Source organism: Pseudorca crassidens, chromosome 3 (assembly GCF_039906515.1).
Source record: "Pseudorca crassidens isolate mPseCra1 chromosome 3, mPseCra1.hap1, whole genome shotgun sequence".
Classification (NCBI taxonomy): Eukaryota; Metazoa; Chordata; class Mammalia; order Artiodactyla; family Delphinidae; genus Pseudorca; species Pseudorca crassidens.
The window spans coordinates 162,758,568-162,772,590 of NC_090298.1; the positions used below are offsets into that span (position 1 = coordinate 162,758,568).

The following is a 14,023-nucleotide window of genomic DNA, read 5'->3' on the forward strand; positions in this document are numbered from 1 at the left end:
ACTAACCAAAAGGCTCCAGACTGGGGACCCCACCCCCAGCCTGACTTAAGTGGAGGAACTAGAGCCCTTCCCCCTGTTATGACAATGCATAGAAGGAGAGAGAGGTCTCAGAGAACAACCAGAATGCAAAAATTTATTATTAACTGGTTTCAACAAGAAAATAAGTGGATACACCTAGAAACACGGATAGTATCTCCCCCAACAGCAGGCAGGGTGGGGAAGGAAGGCAGGAGGGGTAGACCCAGGAGATTCCCCTCTCTGCTCCAGCGAAGTGGGATCCCAAGGACAGGGCCAGGTTCCCTCCATCCAGCTGCAGGCCCCAAGACTACCTCACCCAGGGAAGCCCAGGACTGCAGCTGAGGGCAGGAGGCTGAGCAGCCATGGGCCAGGCCTAGGGCGTAAGGTAGATAGAGGGGTCCAGGATGTGACCCCTCTAGGCTGACATCACCAGGGGGGCGTCATGGGCTGAGGGTTCTGCAGATATGACATCACCACGGCAGAGATGGACAGCCTGAGATGGGAGAGAGGTGTCAGTCCAGGATGGATAGGCTTGGGGTCCCCTTCCCCTCACCCAGGAGTCCCTCCCTCTCCAGATCCAGCCTCACATGAAGCTACTCATCATCTGCTTAGTGTCCTCAGAGCTCCGGGAGTTGGCAAAGCTGATGAAGGAGCAGTAGACAGCGACCCAAGCACACCACTTCAGCTGGAAGAGGTAGGTGGGTGGGTGGGTTAGGTCGGTGAGAGGCACCCCAGTGAGCCCCCACAAGGGCCATTCCCAGGCACCAGTTCCAACCCCAGTTCCACCTGATACAGCTCAAACCCTGAGCCCCAGGAGTCTCTCAGTTCCAGACCCCCATAGTTAACTCCAGGTACCCAAGTTCTGGTCCTACTCCCTGTCCTGCATCTCTGACCCCACCATGTCCCCTCAGGCCTAAGGAGCCTGGCCTTTGACATCCCCCATCGTGCTACGGACCCCACATTTTCTCCACCAGTCCCCACCAAGTTGCATTAAAGCCTGGCCCCACCCTCAGACTGACGTCCTATGTGCCACCCTGACCCGGACACCTGGCTTCCCCGTCAGCTCTAGCCTTCTTCACCCAGCATCACCACAGCCCTGCCCCCTCAGCACTGGTCCTGCTTCATTCTGAATCCATGCCTTCCCCACTGTCAGGCAGAGCTACGGGAAGGAAACTTAGCCCTGCCCACCTTGAGCATGAGGCCACACATGCTGAAGATCATGCCGAGCAGGTTCATGTAGTCTGGTGTTGGGTCATCCAAGGCTGGGTTACACTCGCTCGGTGGGGGCTTGTACCTGCAGCAGGGTTGGGGTGCTCAAGCTCTGCCCCCAGGATGGGCAGGTGCTCCCCTGGGCCTCCAACCCACAACGCCAGGCCCATTCCCATTGTTAAAAATAAAACCACAGGCCCAAAATGGAGTCACTTATGCTAGGCCTTCCACTAAACTGGGGCTTAGTACCTCACCTAATTGGAGCTTCAGCCTCCCCCAGAAATGTAGTCTTAACCAGTCAGTCAGGAATTTTCTGGTCAGTACCAATGAGGTAGTGTCACATGGGCCCCTCTCCCCTCTCCATCCACCAAAGGAAGAGGTAACCCACCTAATAAGACCCTTTTTTCCCAAAAAGGAGGTGACTTAATCTGAAATAATCCTTTTTTCTGTTTATGACTTCCTTGTCCTGTCTTTAAAAACCTTTCCCTTTCTGTAGCCTTTAGAGCTCCCCTCTACTTGCTAGATGAGATGTTGCCTGATCCATGAAGCCTTCAATAAGGTCAATTAGATCTTTAAAATTTACTCAGTTGAATTTTGTTTTTTCAACAGATCTGGTGGCAGCGACAGGATCCAAAGTGAACCTCTGACAGCATTCGGGGACGAGAAACATAAGCATGGTACCCATGAACCCCTTTTTGAGTCCACTGTCTTTCTTGCCATTTCTGGGGGCCATGGGTAAGTTCCTCTCAGTTCTGACCTCTGCTCTCTTTGTGTCACTCCCAGTCTAATTGGCTTTCCAGCCAGTTCCCCATTTGTCTGGAATCACTAGTTCCACGTTGGGAGCTGCTGGTAGTTCGGACCACAGTTCTTCATTTGGTTGGAAACCCCCAGCCTTCGTTCTCTTCCCAGATTCCATGTTAGGAACTGCTGGCGGTATGGTCTGCTGTTCCCCATTTATTTGGGATCCTTTCCCAGATTCCACGGTGGGCACTGCTGGTGGCAGCTGCAGTTCCCCATTCGTTTGGAATCAGCCCACAATCCCCATTTGGGGTCTGCTGGTTCAATCCTTTCCCCCAGCCCCAGGTTCTGTGTAGGCAGTTGGTGGTGGTGCGCCCAGGGCCTTTTTCTTGGCCAGGCCGCAGTAACTGGTTACAGGTGGAATGTTAAGGTATTCATGTTTGTCTGTCTTGCTTTGTGGAGATAAAGCCAGCTAAGAGAGGCTAAGAGAGATGGGAGCTTTCACCTTTAATGAATCAAGCATGCCACCCATCAGCACACCTGCCTTTTTTATGTCTAAGAACTATAATCCCAAAAGCTGTAAATATCTACAAAAATGGCAAAATATTACTAAAAACAACCTAGAATTACAGTGGCCACTGTGGGGAATGTGTCAGTGAGACAAGATTGTTTATTTCAGAAGTGCTCTTGAGGGACTTCCCTGGTGGCACAATGGTTAAGAATCCGCCTGCCAATGCAGGGGACACGGGTTTGAGCCCTGGTCCGGGAAGATCCCACATGCCGCAGAGCAACTAAGCCCGTGCACCACAACTAGTGAGCCTGAGCTCTAGAGCCCGCGAGCCACAACTACTGAGTCCACGCACTGCAACTACTGAAGCCCGGGGGCCTAGAGCCCATGCTCCACAACAGGAGAAGCCACCGCAATGAGAAGCCCACACACTACAATGAAGAGCAGCCCCCTGTCCACAGTTAGAGAAAGCACGCATGCAGCAACGAAGATCCGACACAGCCAAAAAACAAATAAATAAATTTATTTTTTTAAAAAAGTGGGCTTCCCTGGTGGTGCAATGTTTGAGAGTCCGCCTGCCGATGCAGGGGACACGGGTTCGTGCCCCGGTCCGGGAAGATCCCGCATGCAGCGGAGCGGCTGGGCCCGTGAGCCATGGCTGCTGAGGCCACAGCAGTGAGAGGCCCACGTACCGCAAAAAAAAAAGAAAAAAAAAAAAACAGTGCCCTTGAAAGTGAGGGTTTCCAAATTAAGCAAACAGAATGGGATACCTATTTTCATTGGTATATGGAAGCTTCCAAAAGGCTTCAAGTTTCCAAAATAGTTTCATTAAAAGATGGGTTACAAAAAGGCTAATGAAAAATCAAAAACACAAGAAGTACCTAAAACAAAAAAGGAAGGGCTGACATGACTCCTACTGCTCTCCTTTCTCCTTTTTTTTTTTTTTTTGGCTGCGTTGGGTTTTCGTTGCTGCACGCGGGCTTTCTCTAGTTGCAGAGAGCAGGGGCTACTCTTCATTGCGGTGGCTTCTCTTGTTTTGGAGCACGGACTCTAGGCGTGTGGGCTTCAGTAGTTGTGGCATGCAGGCTCAGTAGTTGTGGCGCACGGGCTTAGTTGCTCCGCGGCATGTGGGATCTTCCTGGACCAGAGCTCGAACCCGTGTCCCCCGCATTGGCAGGCGGATTCTTAAACCACTGCGCCACCAGGGAAGCCCTGGCAGGCAGATTCTTAACCACTGCGCCACCATGGAAGCCCCTCTCTCCTTCTTTACCTGAGTACTCATGTTTGTTTTTGTTTTGTTTTTGCGGTACGCGGGCGTCTCACTGTTGTGGCCTCTTCCGTTGCAGAGCACAGGCTCCGGACGCGCAGGCTCGGCGGCCATGGCTCACGGGCCCAGCCGCTCTGCGGCATGTGGGATCTTCCCGGACCGGGGCACGAACCCGTGTCCCCTGCATCGGCAGGCGGACTCTCAACCACTGCGCCACCAGGGAAGCCCCTGAGTACTCATGTTTTACTGATTTTCTTTCTGAACTGCTTTTCCACTCTGAAGGGACTATTCAACAGTTACCATGTAAGAGAGAACTACCCAAGGTTGCAGACGAACCTCCTCGGGTATCTTTCACTCTTTGGTCAAAGATGGAACTAAGGGCCATAGTTAAGGCATTTCCTAAACCTAGGGAGGAACCCCAAAAGTTCTTTGAAGAATCTGGAGTCATTATCAGGGCCTCGATCCCAGGCTGCAAAATCTTTATCAGCTCGTGCACATGCAGGTAGGACCTGATGAAGCACCAAATGGACACAGGAAGCAAAATGGCAAAACCCGGAGGATGATCTTCAAGATCCTCAACCAGAGAAAGCTGGCAAAACAGCACCTGACCTTTTATAAGCCATTCCTAGGATCTTCCCTACCCCAACTGATCGGTCTGTTATTCAAACATGCAAACCAAAGAAAGATGAATTGGGCCAACTTTAAGGCACGCTTGGAAGCACTCCTCCTATGGCGTTCCGGTCCCATATAAAAGAGTCACTCAACCTGCTCTTAGCTGCCCTATTTGCAAGTAGATTATCTCCTGAGATTAGTGCATTGATAAAAAGACAGGAAATAGGATGGGAGACCACCAGTCTGATGGAGCCAGTGACCATAGCTGAGCACTTTGAAATGACCTTAGAGCAAGACCACAAGCAAAAATTTTCCAAGTTGTTGGCCTTACAGCTACAAAAGCTCCAAGGCCAGAGACCTAACATAACACCTTCCTAGGGGTCCACCATCAAAACGCTGGCCCTAGACCCAATGTCTCACATGTAATCAACTGGGACACTGAAAAAAAAGATTGTCCTCAAAGGTCTTATGCAAATTCTTCAACTTGAGTGCCCCACATCTACCCCCTCAGTATTCCGAGGGATTCTCCAGTAAGCTGTTATCAGTAATTCCCTTAAACAGCCAAGGGGAAACTAAAATTAAAATTAATGGGAAACCGTGCCAAATTCCAGTCGATAATGGAGCTACACTTTCTACTTTTATTTATTTATTTATTTTTTAGTTGCAGCAGGCGGGCTTCTTAGTTGCAGCATGCAGACTCTTAGTTGCGGCACGCATGCGGGATCTAGTTCCCCGACCGGGGATCAAACGCAGGCTCCCTGCATTGGGAGCGTGGAGTTACCCACTGGACCACCAGGGAAGTCCCTACACTTTCTACTTTAAACCCCACTCCCATAGGACGACAAATCCCTCAGAGTGAAAAAGAGGTTTCCTTAGTAGAAGTATCTAATAAACGTTCAGAGAGAATTTCTACCTCAACCAATACAAATGACTCTGGGACTTTTGACTGAAAAGCATTCTTTTTTGCTATGTGACATAGCCCCGGTCAATCTGTTAGGTAGAGATCTGCTTTCTAAGTTAAAAGGGCTAATACATTTTGTTTCCAATGGGGACCTCACCGTAAAATTTCCTGACCAAACTGAACCTGATGTTCTCTTACGTTCTTACAATCTGTCCTTGACGTAGAAGAGGAAGGATTCCAACAGAAGTCCCCTAATTTAATTGAGGTGCCCAAAAACCTGTGGGCTATTTCTAATACTGACACTGGGACAATAAAAAGTACAGAGCCTATAAAGATTCAGAGACACATAACTAAACCTCTTCCTCAATTACCTCAATATCCACTAAAGCCTCACACCCGCAACAAAAGATCTCATCTCCCAGCGGGTAATCGTGCCCTGTATTAGCCCCCATGACACACAGATCCTGCCAGCCTGGAAACCTAATGGGTGAGGATGGAGATTTGTCCAGAACTTGAGGTTTTTCCTTTTTCCCCCCAGGGAAAGGTTTTGTTTGTTTTAGTTTTTATTGGAGTAGAGTTGATTTACAATGTTGTGTTAGTTTCTGCTGTACAGCAAAGTAAATCAGTTATATATATTCATATATCCATTCTTTTTTAGATTCTTTTCGCATTTAAGTCTTTACAGAGTATTGAGTAGAGTTCCCTGTGCTATACAGGAGGTTCTTATTATTAGTTATCTATTTTATATATAGTAGTGTGTATTTGTCAATTCCAGTCTCCCAATTTATCCCTTCCCTCAGGACTTAAGAGCTATTAACGAGACAGTTATTCCCCATTTCCCAGTTGTTGCAAACCCAGAACACCCTTTTGTCATGAGTGACACCAGACTCAAAATGGTTCACTGTTGCAGACCTTGGTTCAGCCTTTTTCAGCACCCCTGTAGACCCCAACGGCTGATATCTGTTTGCCTTAACTTGGAACAATCAGCAATACACCTGGACAGTCATGCCTCAAAGGCTCATTGAGGCCCCTTCTTATTTCTCCCAAGTGCTCCACCAAAATGTAAGGACCCGCCAGTCCCGGGGATATCAACTCTTTTACAATAGGCAGACGACTTCTTGCTGTGCTCAGTAACCAAAGAGGCATCCATAAAAGACTCCATGTATCTGCTGCAACAGTTAGCTGAGAAGTGATGGAAGAAATTTTCACATATTGAGGTATGGGGAAGTCATCCTAGCTCATACATGACTGGGCTTGAACTTTTTTTAATTATTATTTATTTATTTATTTATTTTGGCTGCACCGCGTCTTAGTTGCAGGATGCGTGTGGGATCTAGTTCCCCAACCAGGGATCAAACCTGGGCCCCCTGTATTGGGAGCTTGGAGTCTTACCCACTAGACCACCAGGGAAGTCCCCTGGGCTTGAACTTTTTGCTAATTAGAGCAGACCGTCTTGTGGCCTGTCAAACAGACATTGTACATCTGCTTTAACCATTAAAACAAACAGACAAAAAATGGAATACAGTTATCAGACTGTTCAGAATGTCCACTTTGAAGATAGGGATAAATGTCCATTCACGCCATCCCTAAGATGCCAATGCATCAACTCCTTTGAAGATGAGGTTCCCTTCCCCAAAACTAAGGTCATGCTGACTCACTGTGTATGTGCTAATCTGTCTCTTGAAACCTCGAAGGAATGTATTATGTTTGATGTTTGTTCTTTGTTCTGACAAGACAGAACTGTGCTTCAGGCATCGAAATGGAGCCGGGTGGTCATTGTGGATGTGGATATATTCCTGCATCACCGAGAACTTGAATTTTCTGAACTGTATCAAACTTAACTACACCACTATTCTCAAGACAATATCTGCTAGCAGCTGCCAGCTGCAACCTTATGGTCTCAAGATCTCCCACTGTAACTATACAACCACTTCAGACCCCAACCAATCCTTGCTTGACAGGCACCCTTACTTCTTGCCAGTTCCAGTTATAATTCCTTTTTTTTTTTTTGCTGCACCTCGTGGCATGCGGTACTTCCCTGACCAGGGATCAAACCGGTGCCCCTTGCAGTGGAAGCGTGGCGTCTTAACCACTGGACCACCAGGGAAGCCCCAATTATAATTCTTGACAAACAAGTTATGTAACTGCAGTTTTTGCCTATATAAGCCTCTGCCATTTTGTAGTCTGGCAAAACACAATTCAAGGGCTTCTTGAATCTGTGTTTCCTGGGCTACAGTCCTCAGGTCGGCTTGAATAAAATCCTTTTTAAAAAAAAATAAATTTATTTATTTGGGGTTTTTTTGGCTGTGTTGGGTCTTCGTTGCTGTGCGCGGGCTTTCTCTAGTTGCGGCGAGCAGGAGCTACTCTTTGTTGCGGTATGTGGGCTTCTCATCGTCGTGGCTTCTCTTGTTGTGGAGCACGGGCTCTAGGCGCGTGGGATTCAGTAGTTGTGGCATGTGGGCTCAGTAGTTGTGGCACATGGGCTTAGTTGCTCTGCGGCATGTGGGATCTTCCCAGGCCAGGGATCAAACCCATGTCCCCTGCATTGGCAGGCAGATTCTTAACCACTGCGCCACCAGGGAAGCCCTAAAATTCTTATTAGAGGTTGGTTGTTGATTATTTCCACTGACAAAAGGGACATAAACTCTCCAAGGAAAAATTACAATTATCTCTATATACTGTTCATTACCTAGTGCTGAAGGAACCCAGCTATCTCCAAAAAGGATTAGGCTAAACCAAGAATGTCCTATGCCTATAACTAAGCGACAGCTTTGTGGATTTCTAGACTTGATTGGCTACTGTAGACTATGGGTTCCTAATTTTTCTCTATTGGCTTTCCTACTCTATGAACTTACTAAACTTTTAGTCCCTGAGCCCCTTCCTAGGGAAGATAAACATAAGCAGGCTTTTCTAAGACTAAACCCAGTGCTGTAAGAACCGCCAGCCCTAGGCCTACCTAATTACTCAAAACCTTTCACCTTATGTGTGCATGAAAGAGATAAGCAAGCCCTGGCAATGCACACACAAGAGCATAGCAATAAACATAGCCTGTTTCCTATCACAGCATATAACTGGATTCAGTTGCCAGTCCCTATACCAAGTGTCTTAAGGCTATAGCTGCAGCTGCAAAGTTAGTAGGAGCCTCAGCAGATCTAACCCTAGGTAATGGCATTTATTTACAAACTCCTCAGGCTGTCCAAAGTCTTCTTAACTCTGAAATGACTCAACATTTCTCTGCAAGCAGATTAACCTCCTATGAGATCCTTCTGCTTTCTACCTACTCAACATCTTAAATGTTGCAACGTCCTTAACCCTGCTACATCACCACCCCTGCCTGACAAAGGTGAGCCCCATGACTGCCAGGTAAGAACATACTGATCTAATCTTGCTGATGGGTCCTACTCTAAAAATGAAAAAGGGATACTTTGTTTCCAAGCTGGTTATGATATTACTAAACAATATGAATAACTTGAAAGGGAAACTTCCCACAAACTAAAGCAGCAAGTTATCAAATGACAGACTGTTAATATTTATACCAATAGCTGGTATGCCTTTGGGGTCATCCATGATTTGGGGATATTATGGAAACAAAGGGGTTTTCTTATGTCCTCTGGGCTCCCAATCAAAAATGCAGGGCTTCCCTGGTGGTGCAGTGGTTAAGAATCCACCTGCCAATGCAGGGAACACAGGTTCAAGCCCTGGTCTGGGCGAACATGCCTTGGAGCAACTAAGCCCATGCACCACAACTACTGAGCCTGCGCTCTAGAGCCCACGCCCCTAAAGCCTGTGCTCTGCAACAAGAGAAGCCACTACAGTGAGAAGCCCGCGCACCGCAACGAAGACCAGACCCCACTCGCCACAACTAGAGAAAGCCCGCGCACAGCAACGAAGACCCAATACAGCCAAAAATAAATCAATAAATAATTGTGTTTTTTGTTTTTGTTTTTTTCGGTACGCAGGCCTCTCACTGTTGTGGCCTCTCCCGTTGCAGAGCACAGGCTCCGGACGCGCAGGCTCAGCAGCCATGGCTCACGGGCCCAGCCGCTCCGCAGCATGTGAGATCCTCCCGGACCAGGGCACGAACCCGTGTCCCCTGCATTGGCAGGCAGACTCTCAACCACTGCGCCACCAGGGAAGCCCAATAATTGTTTTTAAAAATGCTGAAAAAAATCCATTTATTTAAAAAGAAAAAGGGCAACAAATAAACTACCTTCTTATTGCTATTCTCTTACCTTCTGAAATTGCTATCATTAAAATTGAGGTTCAGGGCTTCCCCGGTGGCGCAGTGGTTGGGAGTCCGCCTGCCAATGCAGGGGACACGGGTTCGTGCCCCGGTCCGGGAATATCCCACATGCCACGGAGTGGCTGGGCCCGTGAGCCATGGCCGCTGGGCCTGCGCGTCCGGAGCCTGTGCTCCGCAACAGGAGAGGCCAAGGCAGTGAGAGGCCCGCGTACCGCAAAGAAAAAAAAAAAAAAAATTGAGGTTCAGACCAAAAGGACTGAACCTGAGTTCCAGGAATGCCCTAGCTGACTTTCATGCAGACAGCAGCAACAGAGTATAAATATTATGGCACTGGGAATTCCCTGGTGGTCCAATGGTTAAGACTGGGTGCTTTCACTGTGGTGGCCCAGGTTCAGTCCCTGGTAGGGGAACTAAGATCTTGCAAGCCACACGGGGCAGCCAGTAAATAAATAAATAAGGCACATATGGATGAAGACCATTCTGCTTCAGCAAAAAATGACCCCTCATTGCCTGACTGGCCATCCTGATGTCCTTGTAACATGGCACCAGCCTGCTCCTGAACAGAGACATTTTTTTTTTAATTTTTTTTTTTCTTTTTTGGCAACACCATGGGCGGCTTGTGAGATCTCAGTTCCCCCGCCAGGGATTGAATCCTGGCCCTCGGCAATGAAAGCACAGAGTCCCAACCACTGGTCTGCCAGGGAATTCCCTGAACAGAGGAATTAAGGTGCACAAACAATGGTTGTAAATTAAATGAACAATTGGGGCTATGGGAAACCCAGGATGGCCACTTCCAGCTCCACGGCAAACCCCATTTTTCAGTTTTTGCATCCCTTCACCCATCACAGTGCAGTTTGTTTTTGTTTTTGTTTTTGTTTTTTGCGGTACGCAGGCCTCTCACTGTTGTGGCCTCTCCCGTTGCGGAGCACAGGCTCTGGACACGCAGGCTCAGCGGCCATGGCTCACGGGCCTAGCGGCTCTGCGGCATGTGGGATCTTCCTGGACCAGGGCACGAACCCGTGTCCCCTGCATCGGCAGGCGGACTCTCCACCACTGAGCCACCAGGGAAGCCCCACAGTGCATTTAAGATGACTCAAATGATGAATAGACATTGGTGGGGAGGCACAAAATTACAAAAACAGTTTACCACCAATGTTTGACCTGTCAGGTCCATAACCCTGGAAAAACTATTTTTGTTCCCAGAGGCCTCAGACCTCCTCCCTCTGGACCCTCTGAGCACCTACAGCTGGATTTCATTCAACTGCCACCTAGTATCGGTTATCAGTAAGTTCTTGTTATTGTATGTATATTTTCAGGATGGGTTGAAGCCTTCACTTGCCACAAGGCTGATGCCCTCACAATGGCAAAGAAGCTGTTAAAAAATGTGTTTACCAGGCGAGGTATACCTTCCACAATCTCCAGTGATTGAGGCACCGACTTCACTGGGCAAACCAGACAAGGCTTAATGAAAACCGTGCAAACTTCTTGGAATTATCACTTTCCCTATCACCCTCAATCATCAGGCAAGGTAGAGAGAACAAATGGGATTCTCAAAAATCTCTAAACTTGCTAAAACTAGTGGACTCCCTTGGCCTAAGGTATTGCCTCTGGCCATGCCAACTGTTCCCAGTACCCCCTGTGGAAAACATAGACTCACTGCACATGGAACAGTCACCAGGAGACCAGTGTCAATTGGTATACACCTTTCTGCTGATCCCTTATTATCTCATGTTAGTATGACCACCTACTATAAGTCTTTCATGTCTTAGGCCTATCATCGACAGGTTAAAGAAGCCTTCCAAGATCCCAGTTCAAAGGATTGTGTTGGTCACAGTCTGGAGCCTGGTGACTGGGTATTATGGAAACGTCATCAGAGGAAGACAGCCCTCAAGCCCATTGGAAGAGACCACACCAAGTGCTCCTAACCACTGACACTGCTGCAAAACTAGAAGGCATTGAGCCTTGGGTACACATCTCACAGCTAAGGAAGGCTCCACCAGACATCTAGTCCTGTACAGACGCTGGAGACCTCTGAATGTAACTGATAAGGAAGAGAAGCAGCTGACATCAAGGTGGACTGCTTCTGTCCCAGACGCCAGCTATAGACCATACTTGAACTAAACGTGAAACCCTTCCTCCTTTTTCTTTTCTTTACTCTGGTATTGACCTGGAAAGATGTTTTCACCCTTCTCTCCCAGACCATTGCTAAGGGAGGTAAGCTTTCAGACTGCTGGATTTGTCAACAAAGATTCCAATCTATCCATGATGCCAGAGACCCCCTGGTCCTTCCTGTGACCAATTTCTCTTCTATTCTCAAAGTCACAGAAAACTACAATCGAACCCCCTAAAAATTTCTTATGCGGTTCAACTTGTACAGCCAGAACAACCTATGCCTTGTTGTTGCCTTTCTCCCATCATAACTTACTCAGTTAGACACAATTACCTAGTAAATCTTAGTGCATTTGCACCCCCATGTTCCCATGATAATCTAGATCAGATTTGCCCCCAATCACTAAGAGATCTCACCAGCAGCAACCATGTTTGCAAGGCATTTAGAACAACACTTTATTTCAGGATGGGAGATTCTCTTCCCATACGTGCTGAAAACCTAACTGACACCTGGTTGGAATGGGTAAACGCAGTAATTCCTGTGACTGAATCCATTAACAGTACCTCTTAACGGGAATGGTTTGTGTCCCCATAGGGTCTTTGTCCATGGTGGTTATCATTCTCTTTGGGCCTCTGAATGCCTAGATAGCCAGTGCACAGGGGGCAATACCTCTTAGGTTATGTAACTGGGCCCCTGACATTCCACAAGGGAACTAAGACACCTCATTAGTCAAATCCCCTGGATTTACATCATCAAGTTAAAAAATAACGATGAGCGGGACTTCCCTGGTGGTCCAGTCGCTAAGACTCCACGCTGCCAAGGCAGGGGGCCCGGGTTTGATCCCTGGTCAGGGAACTGGGAACTAGATCCCACATGCTACATGCTACAAGGAAGATCCCACATGCCGCAACTAAGACCCACCGCAGCCAAATAAGTAAATAAATATTTTTTAAAAAATAACGATGAGGATTTCATGACTCAGGATTCATTTCCTTCGGCAGGGCCATCAGCCCAAGAAAGATCCTTAGATTCTCTGGCCAAAGTTGTTCTTTATAATAGAATAGCCCTTGATTATCTTTTAGCTGAGCAAGGAGTGTCTATGCTGTGGTCAATACCACCAGCTGCACCTGGATTAACCCTTCTGGATTAGCTGAAACTCTATTATATAAAATCACTGAACAAGCCAGTTGGCTTAAGAAGGTGACTCCTTCAACGGGAACTTTCTTTTTTTAGGAGGGATCGAACCCGTGCCCACTGCATTGGAAGCGTGGAGTCCTAACCACTGGACCCCCAGGGAATTCCCAATGGGAACTTTCTTTGACGTATTTGATTTTGCCTGGTCTGGATCCTGGGGACCATGGCTCTGAAGTGCACTCCAAACATTGTGAATTATCCTGTTTATTATAATAATCTCCCTGGTGCACTTAATCTCTCAAAAGCTTTAAATGCATACTCACTGCCACTAACCACCAAGCAAAAGATCTCCTTAAGACTCGAACATCAGAAGAGTAACAAAAAAGTGACCAACTTAAAAACTGTGAACCTGAAGCCAGCCAGGACCTGTGACTATCACAGGGGTTAAGCAAAAATATCATAACCTCTGGTTAGCACACAAAGGAACAAGAAAAACTACGAGAACCTCAGAGCAGTAGCTGAGAGTGGCCCTCATGCCTTAAGTTTTGCTCACATCTCTCAGTTAAGCTGAGAGTCTGATTAAGGTGGGGAGGGTGGGAGGAGGGGGCATTGTTAAAGAGAAAACCACAGGCCAAAAATGGAGTCCCTTATGCTAGGCCAAGCAACCAAAGCAGGGCTCAATACCTAACCTAACCGAAGCTTCAACCTCCTCCAAAAATGTAGTCTTAACCGGTCAGTCAGGAATTTTCTGGTCAGCACCAATGAGGTAGTCGGTCACATGGGTCCTCTCCCCTCTCCATCCTCCAAAAGGAAGACGAGGTAACCCCACCTAATAAGACGCTTTTTCCCCCAAAAGGTAAATGACCTAATCTGAAATCACCCGTTTTTCTGATTATGACTTCCTCGCCTTGCCTTTAAAAAACCTTTCCCTTTCTGTAGCCCTTTAGCGCTCCCCTCTACTTGCTAGATGGGATGCTGCCCAATTCATGAATCATTTGATAAATCCAATTATATCTTTAAATTTTAAAGATGAATTTTGTTTTTTTTGCTTTTTAACACCATGACAACTAGGATCCTCACCTCAGCACTTTGTTGGGCCTCCGTGGGTCCGACATATTGTTCGCGGACATAGCGAGTCGCGCCTCTTCCGCTGCGGGAGTCTCAGCTTCCGGCGGCTTCCAGCAGGGAAACGGAGGATGGCTTTTAGAGTAACACCCTCAGCCCTCGCGCTTCCGTTCCTGCCGGCGGGAGCTGGAACTCCCCCCATCCAGGGGACAGAGAAT

At 47.7% G+C, this 14,023-nt stretch overlaps 1 protein-coding gene and 1 long non-coding RNA gene across 3 annotated transcripts; one reads left to right on the forward strand and one right to left on the reverse strand.

The window, feature by feature from the left end:
• Positions 1-119: 119 nt before the first annotated feature.
• WDR83OS (WD repeat domain 83 opposite strand) lies at positions 120-13,978 on the reverse strand. Its single transcript, XM_067733424.1, has 4 exons — positions 13,821-13,978; positions 1,207-1,312; positions 606-703; positions 120-511 (listed from the first exon to the last, which is right to left on the reverse strand). Exons 1-4 carry the CDS (start codon positions 13,868-13,870, stop codon positions 445-447), a joined length of 321 nt encoding a protein of 106 aa, XP_067589525.1. The 5' UTR covers positions 13,871-13,978; the 3' UTR covers positions 120-444.
• On the forward strand, positions 1,765-13,768 carry LOC137222348 (uncharacterized). 2 transcript variants are annotated; one of them, XR_010942421.1, is made up of 4 exons: positions 1,765-1,962; positions 6,302-8,596; positions 10,700-10,780; positions 11,281-13,768. It is a non-coding gene; the product is annotated as an uncharacterized lncRNA (long non-coding RNA). The 2 variants fall into 2 exon arrangements; XR_010942420.1 differs by lacking the exon at positions 1,765-1,962 and having other exon boundaries at positions 3,825-8,596.
• Positions 13,979-14,023: the final 45 nt, after the last annotated feature.

Bases quoted from the DNA above. Each gene is read 5' to 3' on its own strand.
- WDR83OS (XM_067733424.1), bottom strand. From the start codon at position 13,870: ATGTCCGCGAACAATATGTCGGACCCACGGAGGCCCAACAAAGTGCTG. The intron at 704-1,206 runs GTGGGCAGGGCT...TACCTCTTCCAG, and splicing joins TGTGTGGCCTCATGCTCAAG to CTGAAGTGGTGTGCTTGGGT. The intron at 512-605 runs GTGAGGCTGGAT...CTCCCATCTCAG, and splicing joins CAGATGATGAGTAGCTTCAT to GCTGTCCATCTCTGCCGTGG.